A 14,018-nucleotide genomic window follows, 5' to 3' on the forward strand; every position below is an offset into this window, starting at 1 on the left:
GGTCCGCCTACCTAGGGTGGGAGCTCCACCAGCGGCAGGCTGCAGGGCAGCGGCGCCCTGGTGGCGTGAGTTGGCTGCTACAGTTTAAAATCCAATCATTTGCGCCTTGAGTGGCGTTGTTTTGACAAAAGGTGAAGGTTTGCCACGGGGAAGCTGTGCGGGGGCTTGTGGCCAGCATCGGCTGTCACTTCGCACTCAGGGGCTGCACAGATGACGGCCTCGCCCGGTACACATGGGCGAGAAGGGTGGATGGGCAGTCGTGACATGCGGGCCATTTAAATTTCAAGTACCAAGAATGTGTTCCGTCCAGGCCAAGGCTACCCTGCTGGTCTCCCTAGGTCGCCAGACACTTGCCCCTGCCAAGGCCAGGCCCCCCGTCTGCAGGCGTCTCAGGCAGAGAAGGGACAGCTGTGCCGTGGCCGGCTGCTCCTCGCGGGCAGGGGCAGGGCCGTGGGTTGGCACCGGAGTAGTGACCTCGCGGGCAGCCCCCCTTTGCTGGCCCGGGCTGGTGCCGGTGCCCGCATGGCATCCCCCAGTGGCAAGGGGCTTAGCCGGCAACTGCCACCAGCTTCAGACTGGGAGGGCCAAGAACCAGCTGGAGGAAAGGTGCACCCCTGCTAATCGGGACTTCCTCTCTTTCGCGTCCCCTGTGCCTGAGCAGCGGTGTGACTGCTCCCCCGTTGGTTCTGCGGGTTATTTATTTGATGGCCGCTAAGAGACATCGTCCTGTATGCTACTGGCTTGTGAAATATTATAAGTCATAAATCCAACAGTGGACCAGTGGTAAATAAATTATTGGCAAAGACGATCTCAGCCTCTGAACATGATTTGTCTCAAATAAAACTGGTCTCTGACTCCAGCCCAGAACCGAGAAGGCAGGACAGGACGGACGGCCGTTTGGGCGCGAGTGTCGGAGAGCCACTGCCATGTCACCTGCCCCCTGAGGAGGTCGCAGCGCGGCACAGGTGGGCAAACATGCAGGAGGTGCTCACCTCCAGAGCCTTCCACAGCTCCTTGGCAGAAACGCTCGCAGGCCGCCAGGGTCTCCCCTGCCTGTCCGGCTCGGGCTCCCCACACCCCCCATGAACACCAGGTTCCAGCAGCATGAGCCAGCGGGGGCCTGCCATGCCCCCTTTGCCGGCTTCCCCTGTCCGTAACACCCCTCGCCCCCTCTCTGCCTTGCCAGCCCCTCTCCCGCTTGAAGGTGCCTCTGAGCATCACTTACCTGGGCAGTCTTGTCTAGCCTTCCTGCATCACCCAGATGCCTGTGGCTGGAGCAGACATGCACCCACAGCACCCTGTCCTTCTCCGCGGTGCCCTGTGCTTGCCTTGATGATGTCCTGCTCTGGACGTCGACATCGGCCTCCCTGGCGGAGTACAAGCTCCTTGGCAGGCACGAGTCTCTCCCTTCTCACCAGATCCGCCACCTTCGCACGTTACTGACTCTACACCTTCACTGTGGCTCGCGCCTCAGCACCTCGCACCGTGTTAACAGGTGCTCCAGGTGATCCTCATACCAAAGTCTGAGGACCACTGATCTATACTACAAGAAACACATGGAGAAAATTCTTTTCACAGGTACAAAATTCTTTTTGTTCTAAACTTAAGGCAAAGCTGCCTGTACTTAGAATTGTCACCAACTTAAGAAAATCCTTTGTGAGCCTCTGCGAGGGAGGTTTCCTCGGGTCAGCTGCCCCCCCTCCTGAGTCTTGGCTCTCTAATTAGGGTCTCCACCACAGGGAAGCGGATGCTCAGCTTGCATGTATTTAAATACTAGTTCTTGCCTTGAGAGACCCACTGACCATCCCTCCCACGGACTCAGATGCCATGTCAGTCGGCTGGGTGACTTCTCGAGACCTGGCCAGTGCCCCCTCCCCAGGAGAGTCAGCCCTGCTTCCCAGCAATGAGAGAGGCAGGCTGGTCAGCCTCGGGATGCAGAACCCATAGGAGGGAGTGAGGCCCTTCCCTCCCCAGGCTCCCAAATCCAAGCTTGAGACGTTCGGACCACGGGCTGTCGTTTGCGTGATGCGACAGGCGTGCTCCCGCTCCGGGCTACCTTCAGGTTGAACTCAAAGGTGACTCTGCACACAGATCCTGAAGTGGGTGGGAATCGGAGCATGGCTTCCTGATGAAGTATTTAAGAATGAAATATCACTAAATATGGAAATCCCACTGCCACAAGTTGCAGTTTTATTTTTTAAAGGGGAAAATTTTTAAAGGGGAAAATTATTTTCAAAGCCCACTTCGAAAAAAAAAAATTCGCTCTTAACAGACTTCGGGTCTATTTAAAAAACACTTATTAAGCAAATCGGTGGCAGGCCCTGGCTAGAAATGGGGTACAGAGGAGAACGTGCACCCCACCTACAGAGCTGCCAGACCCCAAGCTGAGCAGCGCTCTGGAGCAACAGACACTGGGCCGCAAGGCCGGCCCCATCCACTCACCACGTCACCCGTGGGGGGCGATGTGCCGTGACCCAGCCCCCTGCCCTTACTGCGAAGCTGGGAAAGCAGCGACTCAGAGAAGTGGGGAGAGGTGGGGGGGGCCCGGAGGAAGCAGGGCCGGCCTGAGTCACCCCACCGCTAAGCCAAAAGTCGACCCATTATTCCCACAAAGAGAGAAAATCACAGAAAAGCTGATATCTCAGTAAGAATTATTCTTATTCGCAAAAGAAGAAATATAAATGGTCACTGGACATGAGAAGTCAGCTCTCCCTTGAAATCACCGGAATGTAGTTGATCATAATATGGCATTTTTCCTCATGAAATAGACACTGTTTGTACGTGCAGGGATCCCCGTGATCTGCTGTCAGGAAGGCGATTGGAGCAACCCGTGTGGAGTGGCCTGGCCACAGATGGGCAGGCAGCCCTTCTCCTCCTCTGCTGGTCCTGCCCCAGGGCTTCCCACCGGGAGCCCCTGAGGCCCTCCCTGCACCCTCCCCTCCTCTCCCGGCCCCTGGCTTCACAGCATCCAGGTGCCGATCACCCCCAGCACGCTGCCCCCTGGGACGTTGCCCTGAGCCCCAGGCAGGCAGGTCCCCCGCAAGACCCCTGCTCCTCCAACCCCACAGCTTCCCCACGGCCCGTGGCGCCTCAGCCTCCTCAGTCCCCGGCCACCAGCCTGCCCCTCCCCTCACATCCCATCTGCCAGGAGGGCAGCCCACTTCCACGTCAGGTCCAGAGCCCATGGAATTATCTTACCACCATCTGGAGAATTGTCTTCAAAATCATCTGAGCGGGGGAAGTAAGGTCCCAGGCGACACGAAACGCCGAGAGGGACAGTCACCGCTGCTGGGAGTGGGTGCCTGCAGGACCCCAGGGATATTTTTTCTACTTTGGTACACATTTGAAATCTTTCACTATAACTTGTGCCTATCACCTGCCTCGCTCCCACCCAACAGACAGCAACTGAGCCACCAGGGCGGTGGGAAGACAGCCTCCTCTCTCCCGGGTCATTAAAGCATCTCCAGCAGGGCTTCCTGCACCCACCCTGCCCTCGCTACAGCCTCTCCACGGAGGGCCAAGCAACCCTTGGAAAACAGATGTTAAACACCTTCTATGGTTCCTCTTACACCCTGCAGTGGGGAGACCAGGACCTCGCCATGGCCACAGTAGCCCTGTCCTCTCCTGCCTCCTCTCTGCACCTCCTGTCCCTACTCCCGCCACACCACCTTCCTTACCCCATCCAACATCGCAGGCATGCCCTGCCTCCATGACTTAGCAGTGGCTGATTCCTCTGCTGGGGTGCTGTTCTCCCCCATCTGTGCAGCACCTCCTTACCTCCCTTTGGGCTTTCTCAGGAAAGCCTGCCCTGACCGCCCCGCCCCTTCCAGCACATCTCCACTCCTCCCAGCACTTCCAACACCCCAGCCAGTTCTACCTTCCTTTCCATAGCAGTCAGACACACTGTGTGATGCGCTGGTTTATAATCCGCAGCACCCGTCTTCCCCAGTCACATGTGTGCGCCACTGAGGACAGCGATCTTTGTTTCCCCCACTGGTGTGGCCCTAGGGCTTGGAACATCACCTGGCACACACAAGATGCTGAATAAATATTTGTTGAATAAATGGATGAGTGATTGATGTTTTCTAACTCATTTTGTGTTTTAATATATGGGTTCCCTAAATGGACCTAAACCTTCCTGAAGGGGAAGAGGTGCAGAAGAAGAAATTAACCAGCATTTGTTACAAGTTTGCAATCATGTAGTGCAGGGTTCATACATTTTATCTCATTTTAACCCTCAGAACAACTCTGTGATTTTGGTATTAGGCACCTCTTAAAAATGAAGAAAATTTATCTTTGAGAGGTCAAGTAAATATGTCTTATTGTCCAATTTCACTATTGGGAAATGAACCGTTCTTTCTACGCAGATATGCCCAAATATGATTGATATTTGAAAGGTCTTAGCATAGTGCTGACAGGTGCATTACATGAGGCTTTGCTGAATAAGCAAACTTCACTCTATTTTGTATTTAGTCATTCAGCACCTGTGTGCAGCCTGTGACATTCAGACACGACCGAGCTGGGGTCACACCCGCTCTGAAGGGGCTCAGCGGCAGGCAGGCTGCAGGCACACAGCAGACGGCAGTGGTGATACAGATGGTACGAGGTCCCCATGGCACGGCGTGGCCTGCAGGGACTCGGGAGCTCCCCTCAGGCTCAGACACCCGAGCGGGGAACTGAGGGGTGCGCAGGAGACAGCAGGGGCAAAGCCCACGGGCAAGGCAGGTTCCGGGCCTGTGCTCTCCAGCCTGGAAGCCACTGGCCATAAGTTTAATTGAAGTTAAATAAAATTAATAACCCAGTTCCCATTGTACAGAGATTCCCCACACGCAGCAGCCACATGTGGCTTCCACTCTGGGCAGCTCAGATGCAGAACCTTCCCATCATCACAGAGAAGTTTTGTTCAACACCCAGAAAAGCTCTGGAAAGATGATTGCGTGGCACCCATTCCCACAGCCTCACCACCACACAAAACCTTGAGACACACCCCACACACGGGGCTGGGCCACGGGGCCCTCACCACGGTGCCCGGAGCAGAGCTGGTGTCTCCGGCGTTTGCTGTGTCTTAGCTGCAGCTCTGCCAGCCTCCCCATGGGCTGGGCCAGACTCAGTGCACAGAGCTCCAGACAGTCTTGGGGGTGGAGGGTATCGCAGAGCTGGGCCCGGACGGACTGTGCATCCCTCCCCACCTCCCCCTCGACTGCAGCAGCCTAGAGCCTCTCCTGCCTCCCCAATAAAACCACCCAGGGCCAGGCCAGCCAGGGCAGTGACAGCAGCTTGTTTGCAATTTTCTTAAATCATTAAAAAACACTTGATTTACCCAGTTTTGCTTTTGAAAAGGCACAGTTTTTCTCAGGCAGTTGCAATGAGCTTGGTTTGCACCAGCACAGAGCATTCTAACACTCTGCCAGTCAGTAATTCAAAGCTCCTCTCAGCTCTCCGTCTAATGCAAAGGCCAGCTGTCATGGTAACACAGGGCATGGCCCTGGGGGGGTGGGCTTGTCCCCCGCCTCCCGCTGGCAGAGAGCAGGGAGGTGAAGACTGTGGCTTTCATTCCGGCTGCCTCTTATCCTTCCCTTTGATGTGCCCTGGGCCTGCGCCCAGCAGTCTGCACGACACATACACACTGGCTGCAGATTCAAGGGACAAAGGATCAAGAGAGAAGGGGGCATGTCACACTTTCTTTCGGGGTATCAGTCTCAACTTCAGGTTTTTGTACTCTCACCCCCCAAAACTGGCACTCAATTTAGACAATAAAACACTTCTATTCAGCACTGCTTTTAAAAATGAAACATCCCCTTCCAGAAATGAATGTTTCCATTTGGGAAATGAATAAATTGAAGCTCTTCTTCAGGAGACGTGAGTCAGCATGCAGAGTCCTCCGCAGCCGGCCTGCAGGCAGACAGCCTTTCCGAGCTGGGGCCACGGTGGCAGCGCTGGGTCAGTACGGGGCCCATGTAACACAGCCGGTCCGCAAGCAGGGGCGCACATTCTGTGAGCTCACTAATGCACATATACTCATCAAAACGAGCAGCCATTTCCAGGGCGTCTGTTTTTCCAAATACAAGCTAGCATTTGGACACATCTGTTTTAAATGGCAGAAACCAGTCCCTCTAGGGGCAGAACTTTCTCTGGAGGCATCTCCGTCACCCCTGCATGTCCCCACTGAGCCCTGGCCCACAAGCCTCCCTGGCGGAAGCATTGTCCTGGACTTTAACTACTACTTCCAAGGAGTTTAACGCACCATCACCTGTGGGCAAAGCTCCATTGGCACCCAGGAGCATTTAAAATGTGTTATTTGAGATGAAAGAAAAACAAACAGACGTTTGTAAAACACTGCAGAGGAGCCAGAGTAGAGGTGAATCTCAAAGGAGAATCAAACGCCCAGGGGCCCTTTAACAGAAAGGCAGGAGGGGTGAGGTTCAGCAGGCCCTCTCCACGGTCCCACTCACCCTCCTGCACGACTTCAGCTTTGCAAGAAGAAACCACACCTCCCAACAGGAGAGACACTGGGTACCTGGCTCAGAGCGCACAGTACGTTCAGTGCCGGGCGGCTCGGGTTATGTGGCTGCACCAGGATGGTAAGCGTTTGCCACATGTGGTATTGACATTTAAATCCGGTGAAATACAAAATCCAGTTGCTTAGTCATTCCAACACACGTCACATGCTCAGAAGCCAGGTGCGCCGGGAGCCTCCATACTGAAGGACGCAGAAGAGACATTTCCACCGCGGCAGAAGCTGCAGAAAGGTGTGTGGCTCATGGAGCATCGGCGTGCCCATTAAGGGGTGTGCCCTTACTGTAGTACCGCTTTTCATGAATGACCTTGGACACAAGGGTTCAGCGATGGTCTTAGGAGTCTCTAACCCTCATCAGTGGAGGAAAGCTCGACAGGCCTGCAAAGCCATCTTTTGAAAACCTACTGTGTACCAGACATGTACTGAGTCCCTGACACAGGCTCTCTCCAGCTCCGTGATGCCCTTGCTCAGTGTCCATGACCGTCCTCACGCTCCACATGGAAACCCAAGAGTGCTTAGGTCACAGTCCTCCAGCACCACATGGTCCAGAGAAGGAAATGGGCTTACATCACATGCTCTGGTGCCGCCTGCAAAGCCAGCCCCCCCACTCCACCGGGGGCTTTCAACTTGCTGTAAAGGGCCAGGCTGCAGGGCCTCCCCACCTTCCCACAGCAAACGACCCGGTGTTGCTGTGACACTTAGCGTGGAGAATTTGGATTCTGTACCATCTGTGTCATCAAACGGTCTCCCTCTTTTGACTTTCCTCAACTATTTCAAGCTGGGGACCATGCAGGAGAGGCAGCTGGCGAGCTGCGGCCCTCAGGCAGACCCCCGCTCACACCACACAAAGCGCTAAGATCATCAGGGTGGTGCCAGCTGTGACCTCTCGCCTTCACTCTGTTGCCCACCTCCGGCTTACCAACCCCTCTGCCAGGCACCGAGGACCCACAGGAGGTAAGACCCCACCCTAGCCCCAAGAGCCCAGCAAGAGACGCACGCAGCAAAGCAGACCCAGCGGGGCGGGCCCAGGGCACTGCAGGACGGTGCGGAGCGCCAGGCGGGCACGGAGCTCGGGTGTCCTGGACCAGGCGGCTGAGTCTCGGCAGCTGGACAGGAGCCAGCACCCCGGGGCACTCCGGGCAAGAGCACAGAGGAAGGCTGCTGGGTGAGGGGCCCGCGGCCCAGAACCAGGGGGTCTGGGAACAGAGCAGCGGGTGCAGCCCTGGAGGAAGGTCTGACAGGGCATCCTCCCGCGGGGCCCAGGCCTGATTTTATGGCCGGCAGGTTGGGCAGGGGAGGAATAGTCAGGCTTTCCTTTGGACGGTCCTCTTGGCCAGGATGGGCTCGGCTGACAGATCGGGGGCAGGAGGGCACTGTGGAGGCCACCCGGGAGCCCGAGCAGGCTGGAGGGCAGGGCAGGGCAGAGCCAGAGGCGCGGTGGCTGGTGGAGGGGCTGGTGGCAGCCACGCGGGATGCGAGCCAAGGGACATGAGGAGCCCCAAAGCTGGGAGCATGGGCAGATGGCGAGGGAATGGGGACCGAGTGGGTCCAGGGCCCCGGCGCTCAGGGGAGGGGAGGCAGGGAGAGGGACGGAGCCCAGAGGGGGCCAAGAGCAGGCCCTCTCCTGGGGAGTGCTGGGCAGCACCAGCTCCACCGTGGTTTGCCAGGTGGGCCTCCAGGGGCCCCCAATGCCCAGTAGCCCAGCTGCATAGTCCAGGGCTGATCTTCCCTAACTGCAACAGGCCTTCTCGTGAGGGAGCAGCACGTGCCTTCTAATAGAAGATGTTCAGAGAAGGTGGGGCCAACCGAGGGGTGACCGGCACCTGCCTGCGGTGGGTTCAGCCGAGCGGACTGGTTCCTCCCAATTCCCCTCTGACCTTTTAAAGGCCCACCCAGACTAATGGATCAGAATCTTCAGGGTGGGGCTGTTTGATGGCCTGCCAGGGCCGAGAATCCCTAACTTCGCTCAACTGTCATTTCACAGATGCAAAGACTGGGTGCCGGGGTCACACTCCCCCAGAGTGGCAGAGCCAGGCTGGGGCTCTGCACACCACTTTGCAGAGGGGGGAACTGGGGCCTTCCTGCAGAAGGAAGGCTGCACAGATTTCCCCGAGCAGCTCCGGAGGCCAAAGGCATTACAGTCTGAGCAATATTTGCCAAGGAGCCAGCACACGGCAGCGGCCCTGGCCCTCAGGCCACCAGGTGGTAGCCAATGTGCCCCTTCCAGGCAGGCATTCCCGCACACACCACGCCTCCCTCCAGGGACCCAGGGCCCTGTCTGAGCCCAAAAGCTGGGGGAGACGCTCTGAGACTAAAGAATGACATTCTTCTCATGGTGAGTTTCCTTGTCTGCCCTTTTAAGAGTCACACATTTACACAAAACTAGAGACGAAAATACAACAGCTCCCCATGAGCCACCCAGACACACAGACAGCGTCCTGCATCCTGGGGAGCCTCCCCAGCACCCCGCACCCCGAGCCACAAGCTCTTTCTCAGCGGCACCTGGCCACACGTCTGTACCTCATTCACTCCCAAAGCGCTGCTGAGGGCCAGCTCTGAGCAGGACCCGATGCCCTAACTAAGCCCACCTGCTGCCCAAGACGGTGGGCTGGGGGAAGTGTGGGGGTCGGGAGGCAGATGGGGGCGGGAAGAGCCCGAGCATGGGCCTTGGGAGGCGGACGCCCAGGTGCGCTCCGCCGAGACTCACCTGACACAGTGCAGATGGGAACGTGCGGGCTGGGGATGTGCACTGTCCGTCCGACTGTCCATGATTCGGCCCCTGTTCATCGGGTCTGAGCTCAATGACTGGAACACATACACGCTTCTCACTTCAAAGAATCGAGTCCAGGAGGAGCGAGAAGCAGGAGCACACCGACGACCCTGGTAACGAGCAGCATGCCCGAGGGGCCTGGGTGCGGGTGGTGGAGCACTTCGCCCTGTGGGGGCCCCCGGTGACGCCCACTCCCTGGTCCCCAAGCCCCGGGGGTGTGTCCCTCACATGGCAAGGAGGCATTTGCAGATGCCATAAGGTCACAGCCCCTAAGACAGGGAGGCACACCTGGGCGATCCGGGTGGGACCAGCCTAATCATGAGACCCTAAAAGCGGGAAACTTGCTCTGGCTGCAAGCACAGGAGCTACACCCCACAGAAGGGACTTCAGAAAGAATCACAGGGTCACGCTGAATCACGCTTCACAAGAGATGAGCAAGTTCACTATGGATTCAATGAGACTTAAAAATGACAGTGGAACGTTCTTGGGGTCAAAGGGTTTATACCCAACTTTACTCCCACTGTGGCAGGTCAGTCACTAGATCCCATCCACTCAGAGCGAGTCAGCACACACAAGCCGGTCATTCTCTGCCTACCTCTCTGCCCCTGCCACCACCCCAGCCTCTGCTCTCTGGCAGCCATGCAGCCCAGAGCCCTGGGCGGAGCTCTTTATAGAGAGTCAACAGCCATGTATTGCCCGCAGGTGTGCAGTGAGCTGGCCAACCAGGGACAGGTGAGAATCCTGGCCACAGGAACCTTCACTTCAGCCACAACGCTGTTGCCAGGACCCATGTGCCAGGACCAGAGAGAGACCCCTAGAGCTTAGGGTGGCCCCAGGCGACAGCAAGGAACCAGGAGCCTCCACCCTACAACCCAGGAACTGGGTTCCAGCACCACCTCCTTGAGCTCGAAGAGGATTCTCCCCAGAGCCTCCTGGTAAGGCCCAGCTGGCGATACTTTGACGGCAGCCTCCTAAAGCCCAGAGCAGAGAGACCAGCTGAGCCCACCTGGACTTCTGACCTACAGACTGAGAGATAATTCGTGCTGTTTAAGGCACTGAGAATGTGTGACAGCAACAGAAAACTAACGCTCCCATATTCTCGCATTCAAACTTCTCAACCCGAGACGTGTCATTCTCGCCGAAGTACAGAGGGATGCGGGGCTCCAGGCTCCCAGGAGTCAGGCCGCCGCCCACCAGCAGCTGGAGCCCAAAGCCTGTCATGGCACCACTGGGCCCAGGCACCTGCCGGTGTTCAGGATGCACAGAGGCACCACCACCCGCCTTCCCTCCGCGGATGCCAGCCCAACGCTGCCCAGACTCTTCTCGGGTGTGATTAGGACCCCAGCTTGAGGCTGGCCCACCGAGCTGAGCCTGACACTGGGCATTTGGTCTTGCTGAGGTCAGGTTCCTGCCACATTTGTCATAAAATTTGTGGAACCGTGTGAGATAGAAGCACCCAGGAGGGAACTGAAATATGAAAGCCTCAGCTTTATCTTCACATCTGCACCCCAGCCTGGAAGTGCCATGTGATCATATCTGCAGAGAAGCCCAGAGAGGCCAGGCACTTGCCCAAGGTCACACAGTAGTGCAAAGGAAGGGGCACGTGTAAGGCCTTCACTTTCTCCCTGGGGGTGGCACAATTTGTCGTCTGCAATGGCCAAATAGTCTCGAGGCTGTCCTATGAGAAGCCTCTCCACCCCAAGACAAACATGGGAGGGGGAAAAGAAGTGAGCCCTCAAATCCGGGTCTGCAGAACACAGCACGAGCTGCCCGCATACCACCCGCGCCTGCTGTCAAAGGGCCTCGCTACTGGGCCAAGTCTCTCTGCTCAACCACAAACCCCAAACGCATCCCCTGACAGCACGGGCTTTGCAGAGCTGGAGGTCCTGGAGTCTCGCCCACTGGAAGCTCAGGCTGCCAGGAAGCCAGTCGGGAGTTTGCAGCTCCCTGACGGCGCTGCGGGCTCACCGCACCCTCTGCTCAGGGTCCCGCCCTTCAATTCCTTCTCTGGACAGAGGAGCTGAGGCCTATGTGGGATGGGGAGGGAGCCCGCCGCCCTGACCTCTCGCCTGGGAAGGCCTGAATCTACAGTGGGAACCCTCAGAACTGCTTGTTGAAATGATGTTTGGGACAACTCTCTCTCCCCTAAAGGGGTGACCATGCCAAAGCTTTTAATGTAAAGTGCAACTTATTTACCAGGAACAGTTACTCCAGGGAGATGGGCAATTATCCTCTTCTGATGAAAAGGTATGGTCCTGAGATCTCATACAGTCTGGACCGTGCGGTACTCTCCTCTGAGATCTGCCTTAAAGCAAGAAGAGCCGCATCGGGGAGCGTCCAGGCAGGGGGGTGCCTCCAAGGAGGAAGCCTGGCCCTGCCACTGGGAACAGTCCCTGCGCGGCAGGGACCCCCATGGTTTCTGTCCGCACTGTCCAAAGTCCTAAAAAAGCATTTGGTCAAAAGTATGAGATTTACAGTGAAATAAAAGCAGCTTATTTATGTACGGATCAAAACTAGAGCAAGTATAGGCAGCAACCTGGAGGAGCCCAGCCCTGCGGGTGGGACGCTGGCTGAAGCCACAGTGGAGTCGTCCAGCCCGGCTCAGAGGCGTGGCGCTCCCCGAGGGCTCAGCTCCCTGGGTATCTGCGTGAAGACCAGTCGCGTGCAGCCCGGCGGAGTGGGAGGGGAGCCAGGGCCTCTCGGGGGCCGTTCCCGGCCCCAGCGCCAGTGGTCAACAGCACCCAGGCGGCGTCTGCCCCACCCGAGCCCTCCAGACGGGCCTCCTGGTCCTCGTGCCATCAAATCGTCTCTGGGGTTGCCCTGTTCTTTGGCAGTAACAACTTAAAAACAACAGGTTATTTATAAACAGCACTCCAACCTCACCCAGGAATCCGCAGTTCGGTGTTTAGGACTGATTTCTTGTCCCCACGAGCCAGCCGGGGTCCCATCGTGCTCAGGGGCCAGGAGGGAATGTACAGTAGCCTGAGCTAGCAAGACAGAGCCTTCCGGAGACTGGCCTGCGTGATGTCTCAGGGCCGCGGGCAGATGGCGCTGGAGGTGGAGCGGCCCCTCCCTGGAGGAGCCCGGGGAGACCCGGCAGACCCTGATGTGAGGCCCGTGGCCAGACCCGGTCCCTCCCCCAAATGCTGACCCCGCCCGGAGCCCCCAGCCCTAACCATCGGCTCCCAGCCCGGGCCTGAAACCCCTCCCACCCCATGCGAGCTGTCGCTCTAGAAGGCGCCTGTCCCCCAGTTCGTGTGCCACACCGGCAGCGGCTCAGCCCTAGGGAAGACAGCCTTTCGGAGGGAGGACCTTCCGCCCCAGGACACGCACTGCACGCAGAGCGCCGTGTGACTTGGAGCTCTCGGGCCTTGAGAAAGCGCAGCTTGGCCGCAGGGAGCTGGGGCTGTGACACGCGCAATGCACAGCGGATGGCGCTGTCGGACGTGCCTGCGGGGTGATGCTGTTCCCCGGGGCAGAAACTGAGGCTCAGAAAGGAGGGAATGCGGGCAGGGCCGCCTGAGCTGAGAGTGGCTCACGCAGTGGGAGCTCAGACACGCCAGGGGTGCAGCAGGGCCCCTGCGGCCTGGGAGGGGCGGCCACCGGGCCCAGCCCACCACCAGCCCACCCTGTCCGCCTCCTGGGCCTCCCGCCTGGCTCGGCCGGCCCTTCCCCCGCCCACACCCTCCCTCCCCGGGAAGCCCCTCGGAGAGCCCGGCTCCAGGCCACCTTCAGGAACCTCCGCAGCCCCCACCCACCCCACACCCCCGGGTCCGCATTGACCGTCCACCCCTGCAGATGGAATTCCCACGCACCCGGGGCTGCCTTCTGCAGCAGGCGGTATTTCAGTAAATTTGAGTGAGGTTCTGCCCTGACGTTCCTTCCCACCCCCGCGCCCCTTCCCCTCACTGGCAACACCAGCGCTGTTTGCTCACTGCCTCCCACGGGCCACACCGCGAAACAGAGAGCTGCGTTCCCACCCTTCCGATCACTAAGCCTCGGCCCCGTGTGGGCAGCAGCCAGGAGGGGTGCTCGCGGCGGAGCGGGGGCCGCGCAGACCCGCACGTCCACACCTGGAGCTGGGCTCCTGAAGCCTGGCGTGCCTCCAGCTCCCCTGCTAACCCGGGGGTCCCGAGTCCACAGCCGGAAGGGCTGAGTCTAGGTTCTAAAAGCTCCAGGGCAGCGCCGTGTGCTTGGGCCGCACGTGGAGGACAAGACGCCCTGTCCAATGGGGCAGCCACGAACTACCTAAATCCATCTAAATTTAAATTAGAGTTAAATGAAACTAAAAGCATAGATCTCTGTCTCACTAGCTAAAGCTCACCAGCTCGCAGGCCACACACAGCAGCAGAGACAGAGCCCCTCCGTGGCTGCGGAGCCCCCACTGGTCGCGCCCCTGGCCGGCTCTGCTCGGGGGTGGGGAGGGCGAGAGCAGGCAGAGAGTGGATCCAGGGCAGAGGCCCCGAGTCAGAGACAAGCTGTTTCTGGAGTTCCAAGGGGCGAAATGTGCCCCTCTTGGTCCCATCTGGATGCGGAGGATTTCGGTGAGAAGAGCTGGAGACAGGGGCACCTACAGGATGCATCCAGTGCCCCCAACCACGTGTCCCTGGGTTTCCAGGAGGCGAGAGAGAGGTGAGCCTGCATTAACCGGAGTTTCTGGGGCACCAGTGGGCCTGTCCAGACAGCCACACGACCCCTGGCTGGGGAAGGTGCCCTGCCCAAGGCAGGGCC

At 58.3% G+C, this 14,018-nt stretch overlaps 1 protein-coding gene across 1 annotated transcript in view; it reads right to left on the bottom strand.

The window, feature by feature from the left end:
• ALLC (allantoicase) overlaps positions 1 to 12,235 on the bottom strand; it is a 31,555-nt gene extending 19,320 nt beyond the window's left edge. Inside the window, 6 exon segments of the mRNA XM_057497558.1 lie at positions 1,803 to 1,890; positions 1,998 to 2,094; positions 7,529 to 7,713; positions 9,225 to 9,425; positions 10,375 to 10,515; positions 12,171 to 12,235. Of these exon segments, the coding sequence (XP_057353541.1) occupies positions 1,803 to 1,890; positions 1,998 to 2,094; positions 7,529 to 7,713; positions 9,225 to 9,425; positions 10,375 to 10,515; positions 12,171 to 12,235 (777 nt within the window).
• Positions 12,236 to 14,018: the final 1,783 nt, after the last annotated feature.

Source organism: Manis pentadactyla, chromosome 2 (genome assembly GCF_030020395.1).
Source record: "Manis pentadactyla isolate mManPen7 chromosome 2, mManPen7.hap1, whole genome shotgun sequence".
NCBI classification, from domain to species: Eukaryota; Metazoa; Chordata; class Mammalia; order Pholidota; family Manidae; genus Manis; species Manis pentadactyla.